General features: G+C 38.9%; 3 protein-coding genes across 7 annotated transcripts; 1 reads left to right on the top strand and 2 right to left on the bottom strand.

Annotated features, from left to right (window-relative positions):
• The first annotated feature begins 1,522 nt into the window (after positions 1-1,522).
• Positions 1,523-5,507, top strand: LOC115994491 (F-box/kelch-repeat protein SKIP6-like). 5 transcript variants are annotated; one of them, XR_004093227.1, is made up of 4 exons: positions 1,523-2,846; positions 3,710-3,752; positions 4,665-4,798; positions 5,143-5,507. XR_004093227.1 is itself a non-coding variant. In XM_031118660.1 (2 exons), exon 1 carries the CDS (start codon positions 1,746-1,748, stop codon positions 2,835-2,837), a length of 1,092 nt encoding a protein of 363 aa, XP_030974520.1. In that variant the 5' UTR covers positions 1,524-1,745; the 3' UTR covers positions 2,838-2,846; positions 3,710-4,162. The 5 variants fall into 5 exon arrangements, 1 of the variants encoding a protein (XP_030974520.1); XR_004093226.1 differs by having other exon boundaries at positions 4,631-4,798; XR_004093225.1 differs by having other exon boundaries at positions 1,524-2,846; positions 3,710-3,838.
• LOC115994490 (pentatricopeptide repeat-containing protein At4g21065-like) lies at positions 5,045-7,920 on the bottom strand. The gene has a single exon (XM_031118659.1). It carries the CDS (start codon positions 7,680-7,682, stop codon positions 5,913-5,915), a length of 1,770 nt encoding a protein of 589 aa, XP_030974519.1. The 5' UTR covers positions 7,683-7,920; the 3' UTR covers positions 5,045-5,912.
• Positions 7,921-19,850: 11,930 nt separating this feature from the next.
• LOC115994933 (shikimate kinase, chloroplastic-like) lies at positions 19,851-24,928 on the bottom strand. The gene is made up of 11 exons (XM_031119276.1): positions 24,674-24,928; positions 24,173-24,476; positions 23,258-23,316; positions 22,999-23,053; positions 22,835-22,907; positions 22,311-22,398; positions 21,216-21,298; positions 20,975-21,104; positions 20,762-20,840; positions 20,367-20,431; positions 19,851-20,207 (listed from the first exon to the last, which is right to left on the bottom strand). Exons 2-11 carry the CDS (start codon positions 24,396-24,398, stop codon positions 20,151-20,153), a joined length of 915 nt encoding a protein of 304 aa, XP_030975136.1. The 5' UTR covers positions 24,399-24,476; positions 24,674-24,928; the 3' UTR covers positions 19,851-20,150.
• Between the last annotated feature and the right edge of the window lie 2,079 nt (positions 24,929-27,007).

The raw sequence follows: 27,007 nt of genomic DNA, 5'->3' as shown, positions 1-27,007 counted from the left end.
TGGATGATCGGAACCAACGCCAGAACTCATCCTTTATTCCTTTTTTTTCACACTCCAGAGAAGAAGATGATGATGATGATGAAGATGAAGATGAAGATGATTGAAACATAAGGATTTTGGGATTTTGGGTTTTTTTTTCATATGGATTTTGGGTTGATTTTGAGTTGGGTTTGGGATGAGTTTTCTGGATTTGAGTTGATTTTAAGTTGTTTTTGTGTTGATTTTGAGTTATTTTTGGTTTGGTTTTGTTGATTCTGTGTTCGGAATATCAAATGTTGAAATGGGTTTTGTTGATTGTGGGGGTAGACCGGTGAAGAAGCAGAGGAAGACGAAGAGGAAGAAGAAAAGGAAGACAAAAAAAAAAGACACAGACGAGAGATGAGGGCGTGAGAGAACTGATGGGTATTTCAGTATTTTTCGGGTTTGTAACGATAATATACAAAACGCGCATAGTGCATTTTCATTTATGGACCCCTGAGGGTCCATAATCCCTCCGCGTTTGCCCTCAATTTTTTCTCAATGCTCAAAACGCAATTTTTTTTATAAAAGTTGTGTTTTGAGCTTACCAAACGCATTTTTTGATTGAGTTTTTTTCCAAATGTCTTTTTTGGGTTCAAAAAGTGGAAACAAACGGGGTCTAATTCTTTCAAAAACATTGAAATACTACCGGGCTGAAAATAAAGTAAGCATGTCAGTGTGTGTACTGCTTTCGTTATCATTTGTCAGTGCCTCCACTCCTACTAATAATGTATGGCGCAGAAGTTTAATTTGGAGGAATTTTGTTTTGAGAAAGTCAATTTTTCAAAGTCAATTTAGATGGCTCGCATCTCAAAAAAAAAAAAAAAATATATATATATATAAATAAAGAGAGAGAGAGAGAGAGAAAGGCGTAACATGCACTTGTACAAGTCCTCAGAACATTTATTGTAGAGTGCATGTCATGTCCCACTCATAAGAAAAATTCTGGTGTTACAACAAAAGGTACAATTTTAATCACAATGTGTTTATGTGGCGAGTTGTATTAATGGAAGAATGATAATTCTGGTGTTACATCAAAAGGTACAATTTTGGCTACAATGTGTTTAAGTGGTGAGTTGTATTAATGGAAGAATGATAGTAGATCTATGTGCCACATCAGAATTGTGCTGGCACCAAAATTACTCATTCATAATACACACCTATATGGTAATTACCGTAATGGCTACGTAGGTAGGATCAATCTATTCAAAATCTATCTACGACTTTTATAACCATATTAAATACTTATAGAGAGAAATCCAGAGGGTATTTCATATTTGACACAATTTTAGCCCCCAATATATGTAATTCTGAATGTAATAATGTATTATTTAAAATATTAAATAATGCGTATATAGGTCCTTATCAACCATTCATTCCGTTTTATAGTATTTTTATAATTTCATAGTTACGACTTATAAAGAGAAGAGGGAATTTGAACCTTATAGCTCTTACCAACTGATTGAGTCCAGTACCCTATTCCATTCAAAAGCCCATTCCACAAAAACGTTTCCCGAAAGTCAGAAGCAAGATGGCAAGCTGAAGACAATATTGGGCCTCAATTTTCGGACTAAATATCGGGCCCAGATTAGCACAACAAACAATTTTCTTTTCTTTTCTTTTCTTAATAGCCCAAAAAGTCCCCATACCAAAACAGATACAGAAGAATCACAGATACGTCCACCCCAACAACCTTTTTCCCATCCACACAGACTCTCCGACAACCCATGTCCACCGCCACCGAGTCCCAACCACAACCACAACCACAACCACAACAACCGTTAATTCCATCTCTCCCAGACGACTTGGGCTTGAACATCCTAGCTCGAATACACCGGTGCCACCACCCAACACTGTCCTTAGTCTCAAAACCCATCCACTCCCTCCTCTCCTCTCCTCTCTTCTTCACCACTCGATCTCTCCTCCACTCCTCTCAACCCCTCCTCTACCTTTCTCTCCGCTCCTCTCTCTCGTCTTCTCTCCTCTGGTTCTGCCTCGGCTCCAATTCCAATTCCTCTCACTCCCTCTTCCCAATCCCACCTATCCCCTCTACTTCCACCGTTGGCTCCTCAATCGCCTCACTGGGCCCCTCTATCTATGTAATTGGTGGCTCCACCAACGATGTTCCCACATCCCATGTCTGGATTCTAGATTGTCGTTTCAACACCTGGCGACCCGGCCCCAACATGCGGGTCGCCCGCGAGTTTTCCGCTGCGGGTGTTGTGGATGAAAACATCTACGTCATGGGTGGGTGTGTTACTGATTCGTGGGCCAAGTCGGCCCATTGGGCCGAGCGGTTTGACCCGAAGGTCCAGAAATGGGAACGGGTCGAGAGCCCGGTTCTGATCCGGGACAAGTGGATGCACGCGAGTGCGGTGATGGATGGGAAGGTTTACGCGATGGCGGATAGAGGGGGAATTGTGTACGACGCGAGAGAGAGCGCGTGGGGGCGCGTGGAGGGGGAATTGGATTTCGGGTGGAGGGGGAGAGCGTGCGTGGTGGGTGGGGTTTTGTATTGTTACGATTATTTGGGGAAGATACGTGCGTTTCACGCGCGGGAGGGCGCGTGGAGGGAGGTAAAGGGGTTGGAGGGCGGGCTTCCGAGGTTTCTTTGCGGTGCCACGATGGCGAATTTGGGAGGGAAGTTGGTTGTACTCTGGGAGGAGAAGGGGAAGAGAGAGATGGAAATTTGGTGTGCAGAGATTGGTGTGGAGATGAGGGAGAGTGGAGAGTTGTGGGGGCAAATTGGGTGGGTTGAGAAGGTCAGAACCGTGCCCCGTGGATCCTCCATCGTGCATTGCGTGGCCGTTGAGGTGTGATGTTTTAAGGTATCCACTGAGGACCCAAATGAATTTGATTTTGATTGGTGTCACCTCAATAATATAATATGTAATATTATGTGTAGTAACTATAGTATAAGATTGTGATTGATTAATGTTTATGTTGGTAGGGTGTGTATAGTTTGAGGAATTTTGAGGTAGTATTGCTTCACACATGTTTATTAGTTTGGTTGTTATACTTGGTGAAAGTTTGTAATTGTGTATGCAAACCTTCTTGTAGAATGTTGATGGTCTATTTATGGTGTTTACTTTGGATTGTGGAATCATTAAATGGATACTGTCAGTTATGGATTTTAGAGATTTTGGATTGTGTATAATATAATGCATTTGAGCTGTGCACTCAATTGCGCTTGATTTCTACCAACACTTTTGCAATGACTGCGATTGTGTATAGTCTTAGAATTCTATCAATTGCTTGTCATTTGCAAGAGCATGAATATTTATCAAGTTCAAAGTAGAAAAATTTTAAAGCGAAGATGATACCTGGTTCCATGGTAGGTTGGGGGCTGTGAGTGCCAAATTGATGGCAGTGAGGAAGGTGATGTGTGTGTGTGAGGGACTTTGGTCTTGTATTCCAATAGCTTTAATGAAGTATTTTGATGGGTCAAGGTAACAACTCTGTATAGTGAGGGTAGACACTGACCCCAAAAAAATACGAAGTACACCTCATGTAACTGTGCCATTAACGGCTGCCCACCTTATTAGGTTGTATTGCATTAAGAAACTGAGTCCTGGATTTCTAAATTTATTGCTATTGAATGTATTTTATGGTTGCTTTCTTTAATTAGCCAAAGGCATTAGTTTATTAAAGTGGAATGTAATGCAAATTATATTGTTTTTCCTTTTCTCAGCTCAAGCTGGATGTGGGAACTGAATCCCTCTGCATGGGACTAGGTAAGGAGCTCATGATTCTAGCATGCTCTATTGGTTTCAGCAATCAGAGGGAAATCTTAGAAAAAGCTCCTTTCAATTAGTGTCAGGTGAATTGCTCAAAATCATTTCATGGTTGGAAATAACAAGAGTTTCTCAAAGAGTACTCTTTGTATGAGTGTTCTTCATGTGGTTCATGTCAAGTTTGTTCTTTGTTTATTTTATGATTTGAAATAGCAAGAGTTACTCAAAGAGTCCTCATGTGCTTGTTTGTTCTGCATATAATTAGCCTTTTCAACTATAATGGCAAGTTTATGCTTTGGTGTTTTAGGTTCAATTTATGTAAGTTGTCATCTGTATGGACGTATACCATACCTGTACCAAGTTTCAGTGTTTATAATGAAATGTTACAACCTTGAGATTAACTTTCTGAATCTTGTTTTCATATCTTTTCATGTTTTCACTTAAATTGATCTCTAATCAGAAATCTTATACCAACTTATCTGTGACAAGCCCAACAAAACGGAATCCTTGAACCAAGCTGGGCAAGTGATGTTGTCAGAATGACTGGGTTGCAGTTGTACCTTTTAATCTGAGAGTTGTCTTCTTGTTACTCAGTGTTAGGAATACTTAAAACTATGAATTGTCTGCATGATATTGGAGGAGGGGGAGGGGGGTGGTGGTGTTGTTGTGAAGGTGAGATTAGATCTAAGGTCTCTTCTACGAAGCCAAGAGACTCTACCAACTAAGCCAGCACTCTTAAGTAACTAATTTTAATTGTACTAGATTAAATATTTAAATCAACTTTTCAGAATTAGTAAATAGGTCATTCTCGGGGTAGCTTATTCAATTTGTAGAATCATTTATATTTACATTGATGATCTACGGTCTTATGTCACCAGGTGCTTACTTATTGTCTAAACTGCTCTTTATAAGGAAATCTTCTTGTGATGAAATGGGTTTGGAGCAGAAATTTTGTGATCAGCATTTTGTCAACTGTAGATGAATTTACAGGATCTGCAGCAAAAGATTCCTGACGTTGAGTGCCAGTTTGTGCTGCATTCTAACTGGTATTATTCCTACTTGAATGAACTTCTAGATGCTTTGGATGGATTCTATCTTACTTGTGTTGGACTGAGCTTATCCATTAATGACTAGACATTTCAAATCATGTCTGACTTACCTTTCACTTCTGCAAATTGGTGGTTACAACATGATCCAATAGCACCAATTCAAAACAAAGGGGGAAGAACTGAACTATTGGCTAACATGGTTCTTAGACACACCTAACTATATAGTGCATTCTGCATTTTAACCTTTTTTTTTTAATTATTCGGTTTTAAAGCAGTCAAGTTACTGTATATGTTACAGATTCATTAGAAATATTTCCTTTTTTCTATGATCAAATCTGCAGTACCAACTATCCATTTTCTCTCAAATAATCAAGCATCTTGCAAGTTGCACTATGTTTCCAGTTTCCACTATGAGGATTATCCCTCGGTGCGATGGCAAATGCGCCTTCCACCAAAAGCGACGTGTCATGGGTTCAAGTACGATGGCAAATGCGCCTTCCACCAAAAGTGACGTGTCGTGGGTTCAAGTACGGAAATCAGCCTCTCCATAAATTGGAAAGTAGTGCTGCCTACGAATCAGTTCTTCTAGACCCCGCAAAAGCAAAAGCTCTGAGAATTGGGTACAACCCCCTTCTATGTCACTGGAACTTGAACATAATTCATTTGCAATGTTAAAAGTGGATGTTCAGGTTGATTTGCTGGATCATTTTTTGTGTCCTTTTGTTTTGTTTAAATGTCTTCTTATTTAATTTGAATGAGCAGAGTTCCCAAATATCTTAAGAGTAGTCTTTAATATGAATATTATTTCAGTAACGAGCATTTTTCATTCAAATCAAATATGAAAAATAGCATCCCTAACTGTAGAAATACCCAACTTAGAACCGTATGTGGTAAGGAATTTTTCAAGGACTGAGAGAAAAAGGTGAGAAGGAAATGTAAGAAAGAAAAAGAGAAGAAAGCCACATTATGTTAAGTCTCAGGACAGTGAAAATTTGAAATTGCTTGTTTTGATATACAGCTCAACAAGAGGTTTACAACAGCAATAATATTTGTGTTGGTATTTCAAGTCTCAGTGTAGAAATATTAGAAGTTGAACAAGCATTCGATCTAATTACCAGTAATCATTGCAGGAACACTTCCCCTCTCTAAAGTGGTGGAAACGAATTCGATCTCTAACAATTATGTCTCGCTTGTAGACACTAGAAATCAACTTTATGACTGAATGACAGTCAATACACACTCTAAGATTTTTCACTATCCTAACTGGCGAGTCCTTTGATAAGCGAAGTAATCCATAAGCAATAGCCAGCCTCTCACTATGAAAACCTAATGCATGCTCTTTTTCTTCTTCGTCTATATCATGCAAGACATCAATTGTTGTAGCTACATGTCCCTCTTGCTTCAACTTTTTAGCCATTTGATCCAGCATTTGATATATCTGTCTGATTTCAGGATGTAATTCGTCTCCCATCACAAACTGGTGCACAACGAAACCCATCTCTATAGAGCTCCAACCATGTTGTTTCTTAGCTTTCTTGTGTTTCATTTGGCTCCTAACCTTGCTCACACTTGACCATCTACCTAGAGAAGCATAAACATTGGACACAAGCACATAATTCTCAGCACTATGAGGCTCTAGCTCAAGCACCTCTCTAGTTATACTCTCACTGAGTTCTTTATATCCATGAGTCTTGCATGCACCGAGCAATGTTCGCCAGAGAACTGCATTAGGCTTAATGGGCATCTTTTGAATAAACTTATGTGCTCGAAGCACAAGTCCTGCACGACAAAATAGATCAACCATGCATCCATAATGCTCAATTTGGGGAGTGATTCCATAATCCAAAGACATGCTATTGAAATATTGACAACCTTCCTTGACCAAGCCAGAGTGGCTACATGCACACAACACACAAGTGAAAGTAACAGAATTGGGTCTTACATTGGCACTTTGCATGGCATGAAACACTTTTAAAGCTTTCTCACCAAACCCGTGTATGGCACACCCTCCAATCATGGTAGACCATGCCATGACATCCCTCTTAGACATGCCTTCAAAGACCCTAATTGCATTATCCAAACTCCCACATTTTGAGTACATGTCCACCAGTGAAGTTCCCAAAACAATATCAATATCAATATCAATACCTTCTTTATCAATATAAGAATGCACCCATTTGCCCAAATCGAAAGCACCCATATCTCCACAAGCCCCAACAACACTAGCTAAAGTAAATTCATCAGCTTTCACATTCTGAGCTTGCATCTGTTTAAACAAAACTAAGGCCTCATTAGAACACCCATTTTGCACGTACCCAGAAACCATGGTGCTCCACGAAACCAAGTCTCGTTCAGACATTTCGTCGAACAGGTCGCGTGCTTCGTCAACGCGCCCGCACGTGGTATACAATTTGATCAGACCGTTAACCACATGGGTTTCGTAGTCTATACCCATTTTCAAAACCTGTGAATGGACCATTTTGCCCTCTTCAAGTCTTCGTAAATTACAACACGCCTTGAGAACAAACCCGAAAGTGAAACTGTTTGATGAAATGCCACTGAGGTGCATGTCTTTGTAAAGAGCGATGGCCCTGAGCGATGACGAGTCATTTATGGAGTAGCCTCTGATGATGGTGTTCCACATGAAGAGGTTGGGCTGGTGGGTCCATGAAAATAGTTTATAGGCGTGTGCAATCTGTCTAATAGGTAAAGTGATGGCATAAGACTCAATCAACTTGCTAAGCAGGAAGCTATCTTGTGTAAAATTTGTTCGGATCATGTAGGCTTGGATGGTCTCAAGGTCTCGAACCCTAGCGCATCGCTTGATTGCAGCGACAAGCGTGCCTTGGTCCATCATGGGCTTCATCCTAGTGCATGTCATTCTTCTCTAAGGTGACTTTTAGTTTTAGTAGTTTACATTGCGGATTACATTAGATACGATTAGCTATTGTGGTGCATGTGGTTCATTTCCACCTTAAGCTGAAGGGTCCCTTTTCTAGAAGGCTAGAAATACAAAGTTTTCCTTCTACTATTATAATCATGCAACTCATTAAATTATTAAACAAGTCACGTGATTTTCAAAATTTATGGTAACATCATTTCATGTATATTTGAGTTGGTCTTCCAAAACTTCAACATCATTACATCCCAATTCTTTCATGTGGCAGAATCTGATTGGGTCAACTGAAATCATTCTTTGTTTGCTCTTAGATTAGATTCAAGGTGGTCTTGCAATCATGGCACTGGTTGACATGTAAAGGTTTATCTCATGCATAGCAAGCTCTCACAATTCTTTGAAAACTTAGAATTTTAAACCATGTCGAAGTTGATCTGTAATTGCTGGGGCACCTGTTTGATGTCCTTAGTAATTGATTTATTCATAAAAGTTGGTATCTTGCAGCAAATGGCTGCTTTGTGCACATGAGGTAGGTCCTGGGCAACAGGCAAGCCTGACTCTGCACTCTGCACTCTGATCTCAGATCTCCAAAGCAACGTGGTTCAATTAGCACTTCACTCACCTGGGGCCACGTTTTTGCAAATTGTCCAGCTCTGAAGGTGTCTTCCAAACAACTGTTGGTACCAGAAAGCATCTTCTCATGCCTATTCATCAGATACAAGTGTGGGGTTATACACGATTGTGAGGTCTACACACAATGAGAGCAAGAATGCATATATTCTATGCACGAGATAATTATTGCACTCGTACAACCCCATTAACTCTCGCATCGATTATTACCCTGTCCGAAGCTTTGTAAAATATCTGTTAAGCAAACGAGAAATTTAGCAGCTATCACCGACAATCCTGCTCAAACTTAAAAACTATGGTGTTTTGAGATGGGATACAATTACTTATTTTCTATGAAATGTGTGGGTAATTTGAAGGATGTAATCCTTGTATAATATGGCACGCAATGGTCTTATTACCATCTCTCTCTTTGTTCGCTAAAAAGTGCAACTACACGACCACTTGCCTTGCAATTTGCTGTCATTTGATTTTTCATTTTTATATGCGAGGCTTTCATAAACATTCAAATTGTAACACTACTGATTTTGGAACAATGAAACATGTTTAGATTTGAACTTATGTATAAGACCTTTTTGCAATAAAATAAAGGTTTACTAAAAAAAAGTTGAAGTTTTTAGTCAATTGAAGGGCAATTTCCCATTGGTTTTTTAGCTTTCAAAACTCAATTAAGCTTCAACATCAAAGGATTGACTAAGTAGTTCTTAAGGTTTCATAAGGTCTCAGGTCAAAACCTCCAATCCCATCTTGGGACCACTCTCTATGTAATAACTATGTGTATGAGACAAAAAATACACATACCTAAGGGAATATTTAGGTGCTAAAAGAAATATAGATACAGGGGCGGCTTGATGCATTTGGGAGCTTAAGGCGAAAACTAACATTGAGGCCTTATATATATATATATATATATATTTATATGTAGGGTCACGATTCGTGGCGGACCGTAACAGTGTCGGGTTCGCACGTAAAACGGCCCTAACAATATCATTTGTAGAGCGTGGGTTTGAAAGGCTAGGCCTTGATCGATAGGCGGTGGGTTTTTCAGGGGGTTCATACAAGGTTAAATGATCGTCACCCCTAGAGTACTTCTCATGGAGGTGGGCTGGGAGGCTCTCGTTTCTTGGCCATTTTTTCCCCGCCCCCCTTTTTTGGCGCACCTTCCTTTTTATTATATAGTCCGGCCTGGTTGATCCTGACCCTCCACTTGTAGGTCAGGCGGGAGCTTATCTCTGTGTCCGTCCCGTCAGCCATCCCATCTAACTTTCTATTAGTTGCATGGATCAAGGTTCACACTGTCCAAACGTCTTTTCTTTTCAACCATCTCTGGGTATTGGCAGGTGCATTTACTGAAGAAAGGACGCGTTTTCTTTAGTCCAACTTTCACACCCTGCTTCCCTATGGGCCCCATTTCGTTCACATCCCCTGGAGGGGGGCTGTTTGGGGGTTGCCTACACCGCAGTGTGGGTCCTTCTATTACAGCTCCGGAATACCGAGGACAGGGTAAGTCCTCAGCCATTCCCTTCGCCACGTCGGCCATTGACCATTCGTCCTCGGCAGGATACCCCTTCGGCACGGGTTCTGGGCCCAGGTAGAGTTTGGGCTGGGTTGCAGACCTCTCGGGCCCACAATAGCCCCTCAAAATCCTGCTATCCGTTCCCTCGGACGGATAGGTGGGTTTTGATGACACCAGGGATCAGCTAATGCCTAACAATCCTCGTCATATATCGATTCCCGAGGTTTTTCACCTGCCCTAGGCACGTCCCCAGAGCCGTTCGGAAGGCGAAACGTGGCCTCATTAAATGCGGGCGGCTTGGTGCTTCCCACGTTCAACGGTGTGATGAAAATCAAACGGTGATGATTTCCTGGCCTTTTCAGGCGGGAAAATGGGCGTGCAGTTTACCCTAGAAAGTATAAAAGATATTCTGGAGATGGATTCGTCTCTCCAGTTATATACTTAAGAGCTTTAGCGCGTGTATCCAGGGTTCATCTGAACTTCCGCCCAATTTCAAGTTTATCTCAAGCACATATAGCCCATTCGAAGCGTAACTCTCCCCTTATGTAAGTTTCCTACCTTCATTAACTCGCATTTTTTCTTTGTCTGGGTTTATTTCTCTCTGGCTCCCTTTCTTTTCCGTCGCGGGTTAGGTTTGTGCTAGTAGATGACTAAGGCAACTAAATTGAGGTTGAGGAAGTTGGTCGACACTGATGAGGCGATGAATAAGTTCATCGTTGATTATAATATTCCCCCCAATGTAAGTCTGGAGCACTGTAAGATGGGGGAATGGCACATTAAGAGGGGAACGGGCGCGGTTGTAATTCCCGTTCTTGCCTTTGTAGAGGGAGGTATGAGAATCCCTATGGGGCCAGTGACAAGGGGTTACCTCAGGCATTTCCGTTTAGCCCCTACCCAGTGTGCCGGCAACGTTCTTAGGATTTTGGGTTGCGTGAACGCTTTAAATGAGAAGATGGGTTTAAGACTGACCCACCATGATGTAAATTGGTGCTATAACCTCCAGAAATTGAAAGGAAAAACCTATTACATGAGGTCAAGGGACGATAGGGTTCGGTTGATCCAGTGCCTTCCTGATTCCAACAAGGGACTGAACAAGGATTTCCTTATTGTCTCTGGGGAGTGGCATGATGGCGACCCATGCCCCGTAGTAGAAGGAGAACCAGGTGGGGTTTCAGGAATGGAAGAGGGATAACCTTTTAATCCATTCTAATCTAATGTATTTTGATAACTAACCATGCATATATGTTTGTTGTTTTTTTTTTTTTTTGTAGATGCACGTGCCTATACACGGCATTTTCATTTAGTCAATCGGGCGGATTTGGAGACCGTTTTACAATCGGCAGTTTTCGTGAATGACAGTGATGGCAAAGTCCGTGCAGCTCACAAAATACTAGGGTACCCTCCAGTTCAGAAGTCATTTGGGGACGCAAAGCACGTGATCAGTGCCCGCCGTCCCTGGCTTCCAAAAATTACCGTAGTAGAAAAGGGATTTCTAATCTCTCAGGAGCCAGCTGTCCCCAAGAACATCCCCCTGGTGGGTCCGTCTTCATCTCATCAAGCAGCCGAGGACGAAGGTGAACCCGATCTGACGGAGGAGGGGTTCAGGGTTTTTGATTTAGTCTACCAATCAGAGGACCCTCCTGGTGACCTAGGTGACCCAGCTTTGTCCGAGGCTGAATTGTCGTTAATAGGCACCTCTTCGCAAGCCGAGATGGGAGTCAAGAGAATACCTTTAACCCCCCTTCTCCAACTCCTTGAGGCCTAACCAAGGAAGGATACCCAGGAGGCACCACAACCCGATGCTCCTCCTCCACCGCCTCAACCCCTTACAATCCAAACCCGGTCATCCTCCACCAAGTCCCAGCCACAATCCAACCGCCCCGAACCTCCCACCCCCTCCCAACCAGCTCGGTCCCCCAGACCTGAAGGTGCTGATTCTAAGAGAAAGAGGAGTCCCAAGGGCAAGGACACCGCGGATGAGGGAAAATCCCAACCTTCAAAGGAGAAGGATGAGGCTCCGCGTACAAAACAACTGAAGCTCGGGCCCCAAAGCAAGGGCAAAGGACCCGCAATTCAAACCCCTCAAGGCAAGGGGAAAGGAATTGATTCCCAATCCCTACCGAGCGCCTGGCTCCCTGCCCCAATGCTTCACGGGGGTCCATTACTGGAAACGGCCTCCCTGAGGGACCTCGGAGACGGCGAGGGTGAATACGTGGCGGACGCATTAGGGAGAACCATATTACTCCCTAATGATATGGACGAGCTGAAGAGAATGAGGATGCAGGAGGTTTTTCTCAGCACCAAGAGATACTTGTGCATGGTAAGATTTCTAGCCACCTAACACCTTATCATCCCTTGTTACCGGTTTACCGCTCACTACGCGTTCATCTTTCTTGACAGGCTCTCCAGGCAACCTATAGGATGGAGGAAGAGGTGCATGACAGGAGTAAGGCAGCCGAGAACGAACGTAAGAAGCGCATAACAGCCTCAAAAACACTCGAAGCTTCTGAAAAGGAACTCGCTAAAGTCAAGGATGATTTAATAATGACTACTCGCGAGAGGGATAACGTCTCGGCGGGCCTTGATAGTGCCCAGAAACAGGCCAAGGACCAAACCAAGCGCGCAATTGAAGCCGAGGACCAGCTGCGAATAGCCAAAGACCTAATCGAGGATTTGAATAAGCAGCTGACCGTGGCCTTGCATGAAAAAGGAGTGGCAGACTATGCCCGGGATGAAGCCGTACGGGCAAAGCAGGAGGCCGAATTTGCCAAGAATGAGGCAGAGGCTGCCAAGAATACGGCCGAGGATGATGGTTATAACATGGGAGTAGCCGAAACCCAAGCCACCCTTAAGGCGCAGATTCCTGGAGTATGCAGGTTTTATTGCTCCCAGGTCTGGGAAGAAGCATTGAAGCGAGCTGGAGTGGACGCTTCATCAGATTTGTGGAAGGCAGAGAGCGTTTTCTACCCGGCGGCCATCCGTGACACCACTTCCACTAGCTCTGTGACCACGGATGCTCAACCCGAGGAAGAGGTCACCCCGTCGGGAAACTTACAAGCCAGTGGTTCTACTAGCATGGCGCCCAAAGAGGGAATACTTCAAGATGTGGTGGTAATATCGCAGCATGCGGATCCTGAGATACCTACAGAAATTACTGAACCCAAGGTGGGCGTTCAGGTATCGAGTACAGAAGAACTAGCCGCTCCTGCACAGTTGCCACAGGCCATTCCCCTTGCTGTGGTCACTCAGGGTACCAGTGTTGGCCCTGTTCAGTCTTCCTTAGAAGAAACCGTCATTCCAGGCATTGAAGCTGATCCTAATCCCACCTCCAAAAATGCAACCGACAAACAAGCAGAAAAGTAGAAGCCTTGGTTGGGCTTTTGTATTTGTTTCTATTTGAACGATTAATTTGTCTCTTTTCCTTTCGCAAACTTCCTAATTTATCGATAGTTTCCAAGTATTTGAACATGTATATATTTGTTATCCGCCCTTGTTAATGCGCATTATTTGCTTATAAACTCTGCGCTGACTCATTTTAATATGTACAAATAACTATGCATGCAAGACATTTAACACTATGTTCCCCAAACTCTCATTTACTTGTGCCCACAGAGGCCTTAGATTCATTTCTAACCTTTGTTTTTGCGAAGATATAAGCACCATTTTCGCCATCACGCAGAGTAGCTAAATCTCGTTTAGTGTTTAGTTTTCCACATCCAGGTAGTTGGTTTTCCCACAGGCTTGAGTCCGAGGACTATGCAATGCCTTGGTTCTGTCCAAAACCTAGTTTTCCACATCCAGGTAGTTGGTTTTCCCACAGGCTTGAGTCCGAGGACTATGCAATGCCTTGGTTCTGTCCATAGTACATCCAGGTAGTTGGTTTTCCCATTGGCAATGCCTTGGTTCTGTCCAAAACCTTTTCCACATCCAGGTAGTTGGTTTTCCCACAGGCTTGAGTCCGAGGACTATGCAATGCCTTGGTTCTGTCCAAAACCTAGTTTTCCACATCCAGGTAGTTGGTTTTCCCACAGGCTTGAGTCCGAGGACTATGCAATGCCTTGGTTCTGTCCAAAACCTAGTTTTCCACATCCAGGTAGTTGGTTTTCCCACAGGCTTGAGTCCGAGGACTATGCAATGCCTTGGTTCTGTCCAAAACCTAGTTTTCCACATCCAGGTAGTTGGTTTTCCCACAGGCTTGAGTCCGAGGACTATGCAATGCCTTGGTTCTGTCCAAAACCTAGTTTTCCATCCAGGTAGTTGGTTTTCCCACAGGCTTGAGTCCGAGGACTATGCAATGCCTTTGGTTCTGTCCAAAACCTAGTTTTCCACATCCAGGTAGTTGGTTTTCCCACAGGCTTGAGTCCGAAGACTATGCAATGCCTTGGTTCTGTCCAAAACCTAGTTTTCCACATCCAGGTAGTTGGTTTTCCCACAGGCTTGAGTCCGAGGACTATGCAATGCCTTGGTTCTGTCCAAAACCTAGTTTTCCACATCCAAGTAGTTGGTTTTCCCCACAGGCTTGAGTCCGAGGACTATGCAATGCCTTGGTTCTGTCCAAAACCTAGTTTTCCACATCCGGGTAGTTGGTTTTCCCACAGGCTTGAGTCCGAGGACTATGCAATGCCTTGGTTCTGTCCAAAACCTAGTTTTCTCTTTGTATGGGGCCTTGGCTTGCCTTTAGCTCTAGGGGAGCTAGCTCTTCAGCCAAGCCCCTTGAGTTTATCTATACGGTTAACGTTACCAAGCGCCTAGTTTGTTCCGTACGAGGAGTTTTAGCTTTTAGGGGAGTTAGCTCTTCAGCTAAGCCCCTCGTCAAGAAACGTAGCCCCTAGTGAGATTTTACACTTGAACTCTATAACCAACGGTTAGAAATAACAGAGGAAGTGTTTCAACCTACCACCTGCGCCAACACGCAAGCCTTTCCCACAGACGGCGCCAATTGTAGGGTCACGATTCGTGGCGGACCGTAACAGTGTCGGGTTCGCACGTAAAACGGCCCTAACAATATCATTTGTAGAGCGTGGGTTTGAAAGGCTAGGCCTTAATCGATAGGCGGTGGGTTTTTCAGGGGGTTCATACAAGGTTAAATGATCGTCACCCCTAGAGTACTTCTCATGGAGGTGGGCTGGGAGGCTCTCGTTTCTTGGCCATTTTTTCCCCGCCCCCCTTCTTGGCGCACCTTCCTTTTTATTATATAGTCCGGCCTGGTTGATCCTGACCCTCCACTTGTAGGTCAGGCGGGAGCTTATCTCTGTGTCCGTCCCGTCAGCCATCCCATCTAACTTTCTATTAGTTGCATGGATCAAGATTCACACTGTCCAAACGTCTTTTCTTTTCAACCATCTCTGGGTATTGGCAGGTGCATTTACTGAAGAAAGGACGCGTTTTCTTTAGTCCAACTTTCACACCCTGCTTCCCTATGGGCCCCATTTCGTTCACATCCCCTGGAGGGGGGCTGTTTGGGGGTTGCCTACACCGCAGTGTGGGTCCTTCTATTACAGCTCCGGAATACCGAGGACAGGGTAAGTCCTCAGCCATTCCCTTCGCCACGTCGGCCATTGACCATTCGTCCTCGGCAGGATACCCCTTCGGCACGGGTTTTGGGTCCAGGTAGAGTTTGGGCTGGGTTGCAGACCTCTCGGGCCCACAATATATATATAATTATGACTTAAAAAATTAAATATTTCTTAAACTCTATTATCTTGTTTTATATGCAAAACTATTACTAATTAACATGAACCACAAAAAATTTGTCAAAATTTTCACACCTATTGATGTGGTAGATTAATAGTGGTAAGTAAAAAAATGATGTTAGTGGTGTACCTAGGTGATAACTAATAAAAGTTTGCCAATTCAACTATTGTAAAAAATGTAGTGAACTTTTTATTTTTTGAAAAGTACTGCATTCACAATATTTTTCACAACAAATCTTAGATGTTTAATTGTTACTAATTCTAATTTAAACCTACTACTAGAATTATTTATTTTTTTTGCCATCAATAACGGCTTGTAACAACTTGCTATTTAGGATTTTTTGTAAAAATGTTATGAACATAGCATTTCTTTTTTTCTTTTTTCTTTTTTCTTGTCTTTCATTTGATAATAAAAAAATAAAAATAAAAATAAAAAAGGCTAAAATCCAAAACTGACCCTCAAAGTTTCAACTTTTGTCATTTCAGTCCTCTAAGTTTCAATTTTTGTCAATTAAGTATTCTGTTAGCTCTTTTTGTTTACTAACCAAAACGACGCCATTTTCGGTTTTTATTTTTTATTTCTTTATTTTCATAATTAAAAAAAGCAAAATTGTTATTGAAAAAAAAAAAAAAAAAAAAAAAGCAGCTAAGGGGAACAAAGTCGTTCCCCTACTGAAAACGAAAATATCAAAATTATTCACGATACTGATTCAGCCCTAACTTAGAAATTTGGGGGAGAAAGAAAGAGGGAGAAAGAGAGAGAATTAGGGATCAACGAGGGTGAGAGATCGAGAGATTCAGTTTGAGGTTCTGTCTGAGAGAGAGAGAGAGAGAGAGAGAGGAGATAGACCGAGAGTGAGAAGATGGATTTCGTGGCATCTACCATGGCGAACTAGGTATACTCAGCAGCTCCCAAGTACTCCAATGGGCTAGGGTCTAATTTTGATATTTTTTTGCTTTTAGGGGTAGCAGGGGAACGACGTCATTTCCCTTAGCTGCTTTTTCTTTTTTCTTTTTTAATAATAGTTTCACTTTTTTAATTACAAAATTATTTATAAAAAAAATAATAAAACAACCCAAAATGGTGTTGTTTTGGTTAGTAAACAAAAAGAGCTAACAGAAGCTTAACAGAATACTTAATTGACAAAAATTGAAACTTAGATGATTGAAATGACAAAACTGAAATTTAGAGAACCAAAATGACAAAAGTTAAAACTTAGAGGGTCAGTTTTGGATTTTAGCCAAAAATTTATTTTATTTGTTAGCTAATATTTAGGCTTAATTAATTAAAAAAATAATCCTATTGGTTAAAATTTGGGGGACTTTTTTTTACTTAGGGTCTTAGGCAACCACATCAACTGCATCTACTGTAGAGCCGACACTGTATAGATACCCTTATTTATAATTTATAAAATAAAAAATAAAAAGATTAAGCTCCCTATCCAGTAAATTTATTACCTTCTATATAGGTCATCCTATAGTCCAAGAAAATCATTCCACTAAGCTATGCATAGAATGTGTATGCCATATATTACATAAAGTTTAGAGGGTTTGAAGAATCGAAGGCTAACATAGAACCAATTTAGTGCCCATGTCAGTCATGTGGAGGTAGAATTTTGAAGAAGAAAAAAAAAAGACTAGTTAATGGGTGCCCTTAGGGCATTTGTTATTTAACTATTTGGGTAAATTGCAAATTACCCCCCTAAAGTTTGGAAGTGATTGGATTCATATCCTGAAATTTCAGAATTTGAATTTTATCCCCTATATTTTAGGAGTGTTTGGATTTTACACTCTAAATCCAAACAACCTTAAACTTTAGGGGGTAAAATTCAAATTCTGAAATATCAGGATGTAAAATTTAAACATCCCAAATTTCAAGGGGATAAAATCTAAATTGTAAAACTTCAAGGTGTAAAATCCAATCACCCCTAAACTTTAGAGGTGTAATTTGCAATTTACACAAATAGTTAAATTACAAATGCCCTAAGGGCACCCATTAACTAGACTTTTTTTTTCTTCTTCAAAATTCTACCTCCCCATGACTAACATGGCTACCATTGATTCTATATAAATATAGGACCAACTGTTCATAGTTAGTTAAAAAAAAATGGGAAATTACAGTAAACCCACCTGTGGTTAGGTCCATTTTCACTTTACCTACCCGTGGTTCAAAACTTAACACTTGACCCACCTGGGGTCCGCTCTGTTAGAACTCCGTTACCCACCTGTGTTAAAATTGAGGGTAAATATGTATTTTTGTTTTTCTTTTACGTCTCTCTCCTCCCAAAACAAAATAATACATAAAAAAAATGAGAAAAATAAGATCTAAAAGTAAATTTGCAAAAATTGTAAAGTTCTAATTGAAGAACACACTATCTCTTGGTATAAACATTCTTGAGCCAATCAATCCAAATAAAATTTCATATTCACATAAATCCAAAAAACATTCTTCTCTTATATACATACAGTAACCTTAAATTTATAAAATCTTACTCTTATATAAATACAATAACCTTAAATTAAAAAATCCTACACTTTCAGAAACTCACACACAAACAACCATCACCACCACCAACCTCAGATCCACGGCTAAACCACCCAATCTCAGTTTCCACCTTTCACTCTCTTCAATCTCATCCAAGGAACCCATGGCCAAAGTTTCACTAGGTTTGTTGTCTTCTCTCTCTCTCTCTCCGTCTCACAAACACACCTAAACAGTAGCCACCGCGATGACTTCATTTTGCTTCGTGGGTCTCGGTTTTTTTTTTTTTTTTTTTTTTTTTTTTTTTTTTTTTTTTTTTTTTTAGGGTTGTGGGTTGAACTGATTTTGTTGTGGTAGAGGTGGTTAATTTGATTTTGCCAGTGGTTGTGTGCTGTGGTTTGCGATTGGTTATGGGTTTCAAAGGTGGAGTAGCCACTACGATGACATCACTCTGCTTCATGGGTCCTTTTTTTTTTTTGGGTTGTGGGTTGATCTGATTTTGTTGTGGTAGAGGTGGTTGATTTGATTTTGGCGATGGTTGTATGTTGTGGTTTGCAATTGGTTATGGGTTTCAAAAGTGGTTGTAGTGACTGTTGGTGGACGAGAGAGAGAGAGAAGTTTGGACACGGCAAACCCAGTTTCGGGTCTTTAGAAACAACCCTAGTTTTGAGATTGTTCGTGCTATTGAGGCTTCCAGCTGTTCATTCGTTTGGGTTGTTAGAAAAACCTTCATATGTTGGAGGGAGTTTGTTATGGTGTGCGTATGATTACATTGCCTCTTGTTGAACAATTCTTGAAGTTTCTACATATTTGAAGTTCTTAAGCAACTTTTTACCATTTTTACATAATGACATTTTTTTATCTTGTTTTCTTTTGATTTTGTGTGAATATTTTGTTTTGGGAAGAGAGAGACATAAAAGAAAAGCAAAAATACATATTTACCCTCAATTTTAATAGAGATGGATAACGGAATTCTAACAGAGCAAACCCCAAGTGAGCAAAGTGTACGGGCCTAACCAAAGGTTTATTGTAATTTCTCCTATAAAAAGTAGAGCTACCCACACCCGAATGTTGCTCATTTTTGGTTATGGGGGATTTTTTTCATCCCCTAATGCTAATGCTCTAAGAAAGAGCCGTTGGGGAGGGGAGAGTAAAGGCAACTCTAACTTGATGTGGACAATACAAAAAAGTGGGTCCCATCGATTGTTGATAATTATGAAAATGTCACTTATCTCAATTTTCATAATCTGTAAACAACCAAAATTTGTTCTCAATTTTCATCACTCAAAACTTAAAAATTAAGTTTTGAGTGATGAAAATAGAATTATGAAAAATGAACCGAGCAACATGAATTCTAGTGGGGTCCACATTTTTTTAGTTTTGGATGATGAAAAATAAGTTATATAACTAAGTTTTCAATAATCCAAACACCCTCTAAGTGTTTGTTTGACATTAGCTTTTTCCTTTTAACTTTTATGTATTCTCTTTTTCAAAGTACAAATATGTATTAGAGCACTTTTAGCAAAAAAACTAAATAAGCTAATGTTAGTGTGTGTTTGGATACCAATGAAAAATTAAAATTATTTTACTATTCAGTTTATTTTTACTACTATTTATGAGCCCCACTGCACTTTTTAGTATTGTTCATGAACCCCGCTGTACTATTTCAATTAACTTTTACCTTTATCTACAATACTTTTAACAATAAATTTTCAGTTTCAGCAAAATAAGCGGTATCCAAACAGACCCTTAATCGCACACTTTAAATAAACAAATTTTACTACAGCTGAAGTTAAATTCATGGTTAAAAGAAAATAACTTTTTTCAAAACCAAATTAGCATTTTAAAACACAAAGCATCATTGATCATTTAAGAAACCGTCCATATAAAAGGTTAACATTGAATTCCTTATATGAGATCAGCCACTATGTACACCTATGGCATCTCAAACATTACAATGAAAACCTTACAAATTACAATAATTCATTTCAGGTATCTTTGAATGCCAGATAGATAGCAACACACAACACACGCCATGTTCCATTACTAAAATTAGAAACATGGCATGCATGCCCGAACATAATGAAAATCATAAAGTACCTAATAGGCTAATACGTGTATAGAAGCTTGTTGAACTACAATCCAAAATCGCCATTTTCTTCCTTTAGAAAGCCCTCAATTTGTTCAAGCGCCTGGAAAAATATGAAGCCAAACTAGCTATAAGCAATAGGAACATAATATGCATAACCAAGTTTCAAAAATACTCAAATATTTCTCTGGCTATTTTCCTCAGGCTTAAAAAAAGGCGGTGGCTAACTACAATGAAGAGAGAGAGAGAGAGAGAAAGATACCTCAATTGCTATGGCAGTGGGCGTGAGATTTGACACATCTCTATGTCCTAGTTTAGCTGCAATATCTGCAAATGAGAACACCTGCCTTGAGCACTTTTTAAATAAGCATTCTGGCTAACCCCAACATAAAATAAAGGAGCGTCTGAACTATGCTTTTTTTTTTTTTTTTTGGAGTCAGTATTACATGTACAGCCAGTGGATGTTGAAACTATGACACCCTCTACCTTACTATTACAAGAGAAGATGTGCCATTTGAGTTAGAGCCCCAATAAAGTGCAATGACTAGAAACAAGAAATAATCCTCCAAAAGTAAACAATAATTTCTCTTCTTCCTTTTGCTTCTTTTTCTTGGCAACACATAAAAACAACCCAGACAAGAAGACAAGGCCACATACCTTCCAAGGAAACCCGTGCATTAGCATTGGCATATGCGTCACTCCTCTCCTCCATAAGAGTAGACAGCCGCGTGAGAGTCTGCAGGAAAGTAAAATTTCAAAAGGTATCAGCGATTACAAATTCAACTTGGATCGCTCCCAATATAACCCACAAACGAGAATTTAAAGACTTATCTTGCTGATAATTTTTAGCATGGAAGACAAAAGGCCTACCTTTGTGTATGCATCACCTGAATCATGATGCAAAAGGGGGCGAGAACCAGTTCCAACAGCTGCAATTCTACGAGCCAAATCTTCCAAAGGAACATCTAACCAAACACTTATCCCTTTCTGCATGTATTTCCTGATGATTCAAATAAAAGACATTCTCATTTACCCAAGTGACACAGGCATTTGACCATACCAAAAAAAAAAAAAAAAAAAAAAAGGTTCTCATTTGCATGTTAACTATTACCAGTTAATGGGCCGAACAACTGCACCTCCACCAGTAGAAACAACTAGTCGATGCATTAAAGATAGCTTTCGCAGTACCTCAGTCTAAAAGGAAAAAGTAAAATCATAAACCTTGATTTTAATAATAAAAGTAATAAAGAAGGAAAAAGGGACTTTATAATTAGCAGCACCTATTGTGGACTAACAAACATGTCCTTCATCCTTTGTCAAACATGCCCGCTCATATGAACACCAATTTTGACATTTAAAAACCACCAACTTTTATTTGCTTTCAAATTCCTCACGTCACATTTCATGATACAATTGACATGCCCGCTCATATTAACACCAATTTTGACATTTAAAAACCACCAACTTTTATTTGCTTTCAAATTCCTCACGTCACATTTCATGATACAATTAATGTCCAAGCACTTATGCTATTTCATATTACCAAACCTAGTTTCTCTGTCTCTGTGTTGTCATTTCATGATACAATTAATGTCCAAGCACTTATGCTATTTCATATTACTAAACCTAGTTTCTATGTGTGTGTGTGTGTGTGGAATTTCTTTTATGGTTCTCTTCTACAATTACCATGTGTTGACATGTATCTTTCAAAAATATCTAAACGACAAACACAGAGAATACAGCTTCCTTATGTTTTGCAGTATGAAGTGTTAACCTTTCCCATGTGAAAAGAACATTAGTTTCTGAAGCACATTGTCAGCTAAAGGAAAAGAAAGTCCTAGAGTAAAATAATAATAAAAATTGACAAAAACCCCAAACAGATGTTAAATTAGCTTCACTTTAAAATAATGTTAAGAAGAATGGATAGAAATGCTATGAAAAGAATGCGTAGTAATCTAGAATATACAAGGAATAAAATATAGAGGTTTTACTTCCACATTTATAAGTTCCCTTAAATGTGAAATCATCCAAAAATATGGGGGAACTGAGGGAAAACAAAGAAACGGTAACAATATAATTCCAATTACAAAGAAACCCACATTCTCTGGGAAAGGGGAAATAGAAACATGCATGGTGCACGAGTCTCTGAAGTCAAAACTTAAAGAAACTGCAGCAAATGTATTAAAATCAGTACTTCCTAACCAACCTCCTTATCTCTGAAGAAGCCCTCTCCATAGAGCTTGAATATTTCAGCTACAGAAGTTCCCTCAGCATCCTGCTCCACCAATGTGTCACTGGAGCATCCACAAATAAAATTAAAGACTCCACAAACAATATTAATATGCAGAAATGTTCAGCAGGAAATACATTGTGCCTGTGAAGTAGGAAAATGCATGGGACAGCTAGAAATGCAACGAAATGCAAGGAGTGATGAAATTTCAGATGTTCACAGTTTCAAATAAGAATCCATGTGCAAAAAATTAGACCAGATTGTGTGCACCAAGATCCATATTTTTTTATAAGGACAGACTCTGAGAGTCCATCAAATCACTTGATATTGGATTCCGCACCATTTAACTATGGAAAGAGTGAGATATTGTGGGGAGAAATTACAGAATAGCATCCTTCCTGATATAAATTCTCCCTCCTTCCCCTCAACCTTTCCAAGATTCAAACAGAGGGTGTATGTTTTGCCTAAAAGGCCTACGAGGAAGTAGACAGAGTACAAACCTATCAAAAAAGGAATAACCAAGTACTTGTGACAAAACTTTGCCCACTGTTGTTTTTCCAGAGCCCATCATGCCTGCATTCACAATTTCAGTATAGTTCAAGTACCAGAATAATTAAATCTTTCACTATATAAAAAGGGCTTAAATTTAAACAAAGAAACTGACCAACAAGATATATACAGCGTCCACTTAAATATGGCCCGATCTCTTGTGACTTATTCTGCAATTTTATTAACTTCTAGTGAGCAAAATACCCAAAAGCTGTCCTTAGAAGAGCAACAACCCAACCTCAAACGTTTTAAACTTAATTTATGTAAACATTTAATGTAAAGAGATGCCAATTTCAATAAAGAAAAGAAAAACATATAATGTCACCATGCTTCATGGACCCAAATTTAACAACGAAAGGGATATTATGTCATACCTTCAAAATCCTAGCTTCATCAAGAGGAGCTTGAAAACCTCCAGATTCCAAAAGCGAAGCTACAAAAGTAAAATTAAAAATAAATTTCAATACTCAGAAATGAGAGAACTTAGGTCACTACACGAGTGCATGCGAAGAAGAGATAGAATCAAAATGCTATTCCATACTTTTAAGGTACAAAAGCAGCACACTCATGTCCTCAAAATCATCTAACTAAGATACTGGTCTCAAAAATATCCTGTCATTGCATTAAACTATCATGAAAAATATGTGCTCCAAGTCATTAAGGATGGCAATTGTTCTATAACTTTCAAGCTATGACATCCAGATTTAGTGGGTCATCTAATATGGTTAAGATCAAAGAATGTGAAATAAAAGGAAACATTTCCTAGGCCAGTGTTCTCAATGACCTTCAGAAACCCAAACCACAAACAGGTCTAGCCGGTAATGAAAAATCAAAACGGTAATCCATCCAATAGTGAATTATGAAAGCAATAACTCTAAAAGATAAAATATTTGTTCAAAATCTATAATGTAAAAGTTTCACAAAAACTACAACTCGATCTCCTTATCCTAATGCATCACGGCTGCCTTCTACACTTGTTCACAAAGTGCCACACATTAAGCATTTTAAGCTACACTCATACCTGTTTTAAAAATGAGCTCAGCGAGATTACACAATAAACCTCACTCTTCAACATGCTGATCTGATTTTTGCCTAAATTCTCAATTCAATCGCAGTAAAACAAATTGATCAACAGTTTGATCCGGAATAATAGCTATTCTATGACCATAAGTTAATTAATTAAAGCAACAACCAATTTAAAAAAAAAAAAAAAAACCATACATTACATTAAATGTGTGTGTGTGTGTGTGTATATTTTTAAGTGAAAGATAGAATCATCTGTTAAATACCTGGAAAGTTCTTGTAAGAACAGGAAACCTCCAACGACACCGTTTTGTGCCGATTCGAATTCCTTGTTTTAGGTTGAAGCTGAGCAGAGACTAGCACTTGAAGCCTATCTTGCTCTCTGAATCGCCGAGAAAACTGTACGGAACCGCCGGTTCCGATTCTCCTTGCGATTTTCTCCGAATCGATCCGCGGAGAAACCAGCAAACCATTTGCAATTTTAGCCTCCATTGATTTTCTCTTAAGAACTTAAAAAAACAATCTTCGATTTTATTTTAGTTTCAGTTATTTTATTCGAGCTGTACTTCACTGCCAAACAAAGAGAGAGAGAGAGAGAATTAAATCTTAATATTCTCGTTCTAATTTCTAGCGATCTGTGAAAATACCAGACCGAATTAGCGGTACCAAAACGTAAAGTAAGGATAATTTTCCTTCACTTTCTCGGCAACCAAACAGAAAGAAAAAGAAAAAAAAAATATGAAAACGCAATGCTGTTGGTTACATACCTGAAAAACCAGAAAAGTGTAGGAATCAAAACGCACCGGATGGTGAGATATTTGCAGTTGCAGGCAAAGGAAGGCGCAGTTGTTGTTGCAATGGGAGAGTTTATTTGTGTGTTGGTTTTGGGGGTTCGCACTATTTGGTTGTGTGTGAAAGTAGTTTTGAAATGGTCTTTTATAGGAAGAGGAATGGCACTTTGGGTTGGTGGTGGTGGTTGTTGTGGTTGTTGTTGAGACTTGAGATGAGAAGTACGAAGAGTTAAACAGCTAACGCTGTATACACTATACACCGTAGAATTGTAGTATTAGTAAAATAGTAAACTGTACTCGGTTTTCTTTTTCAAAAAAAAAACTGTACTAGGTTTTGCAACTGGGGAGTGTGCAGTTAAAAAAAAAAATTGTATTACTAAATTTTTTTTTTTAATGACTAAACTAAATTTTTTTTTCATTGACTAAATTAAACAAAAAAAATTTCAGTTTAGTCATCTAATTTTTAATTTTATTCAATTAAAGCCTCTAAATAAACTTTTATTAAATATTGCGGTTAATTGTTCAAAATTTTTTTAAAAATCATAATTTTTAAATGAAAAAAAAAAATTGTGCATTTGGTAGGACTTAGGAGTGTTAGATCATTCATTTCAAATTGAATAGATGTAATTTAAGAATTCATAATAGAGTTGTCTCAAGAAGACTATAAGATCTTAATCCCAAAATAAGTATGTTTAGCATGATTTATCTTCATGTTGGTTTTATTTAGCTAAGGAGTCATTAGATTTCCTTGGGGTGATAATTTAATTATTAATTTCAATTGGATGGATATGATTTTAAGATGTTTACAATAAAGGTGTATCAATTAGAACACTAGAAGATCTTAACCCCAAACAAGTGAATTTATCTTTGGATTAGTTTTATATTTAGTTAATTTCCTTAGAGAGAAGGGTTTTTTACACAATTTTTTTCATTTTTAGATACAAATTATTTTTACCATATTTATTCTAATTTTCCTCCTTCAATATAGTGTAGTTACAATGTTTCTTAAACTACAAAGCTATGCAATATGATTCATTAACTATGGATAATAAGTGGTGGGTTCCAGTTAGTTCAACTGGTAAAGTCTCTAATGGTTGTATAAGAGATTTGAGATTCAATTTCTGCCTATACCAAAAACTTATTGGTGTTTTGGTCTGATGATAAAAAGAAATCATCAAGAATGGACTCCATAGGTTGAAACTCTCTCTCAAAAAAAAAAAAAACTATGGATAATAAGCACATTCTCCAATATTAATATGATTTTTTATATTTAATGAAAATTTTCAAATTTTTGTTAAACAAGTTTTTTTTTTTAATTACCATTAAATTCGATAGAGATTTTAAGATATATTAGGTAAAGTGATTATTATTAATAATTAAGGGAAGTCATTGCTCATATTTAAGTCTAAGGAGATATTACAAGTTAGGATGGCAATGGAGTTGGTTTCCTATTCCCCACCCCCACACCTACCCCAGTCCCGCTTTAAGGAGGGTTTATTTTTCCTGCCCTGTTATAGTGGATACCCGTGTATCACACTCAAGTTTTTTTATAATATAATGTATTAAAAGTTTATTTTGAATACATTATATTAAAACTAGTAATATATATATATATATATATATATAAATAAAGCTCTAAGATTACATAACATTTCAAAGCATAACAATACAACAATTCAAGTATTAAGAAACACAAAAACAATTCAAATATAACAATACAACATTTAAAAAAATATAAACAATTCAAATCTTAAAACATAAAAATATAAATTCAATAATACAACATCAAAACATGAATTTAAAGTTTGAAGGCATGCGCGTGCGTGCACACACACACGCATATATATAATACTTTTTAATTGTTTTAATATAAACAAAATGGGTATAGGAGAAAAGGTTGAAACACTCATCCTCGCCTCATTTGTTATGCAAGGTAGATGCGGGCTATGTGGCGGATACTCGTAGAACAAGTTTAAATTATCGTCATTGCATGATAGTTAAGTAAGGGAAATGCAATTAACATAAATTTAGACGCTAAAACAAAGGTGAACCAAGTCCAAGTACCAATTTATCTCTACTTAACCCATGAATATGATTTGCACCTAGGGGAGCTTATGCAAAACTTTATAACCCTAAGAACAAAAAATGTGCAGGTTGAATCTTGAGCCATTTGTTGTGGACTTCAACTTCTATGATTAACAGGGATATTGCCACAATTATTTGGAAATTGATCCAATGTTAAATATAAAATGGTTGTTAAAACTTAAAAGTCTTGTAGTTCAATTGATACATTTTAATATTTCCACTTAA

The sequence above is a fragment of the Quercus lobata genome, chromosome 6, assembly GCF_001633185.2.
Source record: "Quercus lobata isolate SW786 chromosome 6, ValleyOak3.0 Primary Assembly, whole genome shotgun sequence".
Taxonomy (NCBI): domain Eukaryota; kingdom Viridiplantae; phylum Streptophyta; class Magnoliopsida; order Fagales; family Fagaceae; genus Quercus; species Quercus lobata.
Note: the sequence above shows the minus strand (reverse complement) of the source record. Positions and strands in the feature narration are given on the sequence as shown.

What these genes read in the sequence shown, in the direction of transcription:
- LOC115994491 (XM_031118660.1), top strand. Translation starts at nt 1,746, where the DNA reads ATGTCCACCGCCACCGAGTCCCAACCACAACCACAACCACAACCACAA.
- LOC115994490 (XM_031118659.1), bottom strand. Translation starts at nt 7,682, where the DNA reads ATGACATGCACTAGGATGAAGCCCATGATGGACCAAGGCACGCTTGTC.
- LOC115994933 (XM_031119276.1), bottom strand. Translation starts at nt 24,398, where the DNA reads ATGGAGGCTAAAATTGCAAATGGTTTGCTGGTTTCTCCGCGGATCGAT. An exon ending in ATGAAGCTAGGATTTTGAAG is followed by an intron (nt 23,054 to 23,257) that starts GTATGACATAAT and finishes ATAAAATTGCAG; the next exon opens with AATAAGTCACAAGAGATCGG. An exon ending in TGCACGGGTTTCCTTGGAAG is followed by an intron (nt 20,432 to 20,761) that starts GTATGTGGCCTT and finishes TCTCATTTGCAG; the next exon opens with ATATTGCAGCTAAACTAGGA.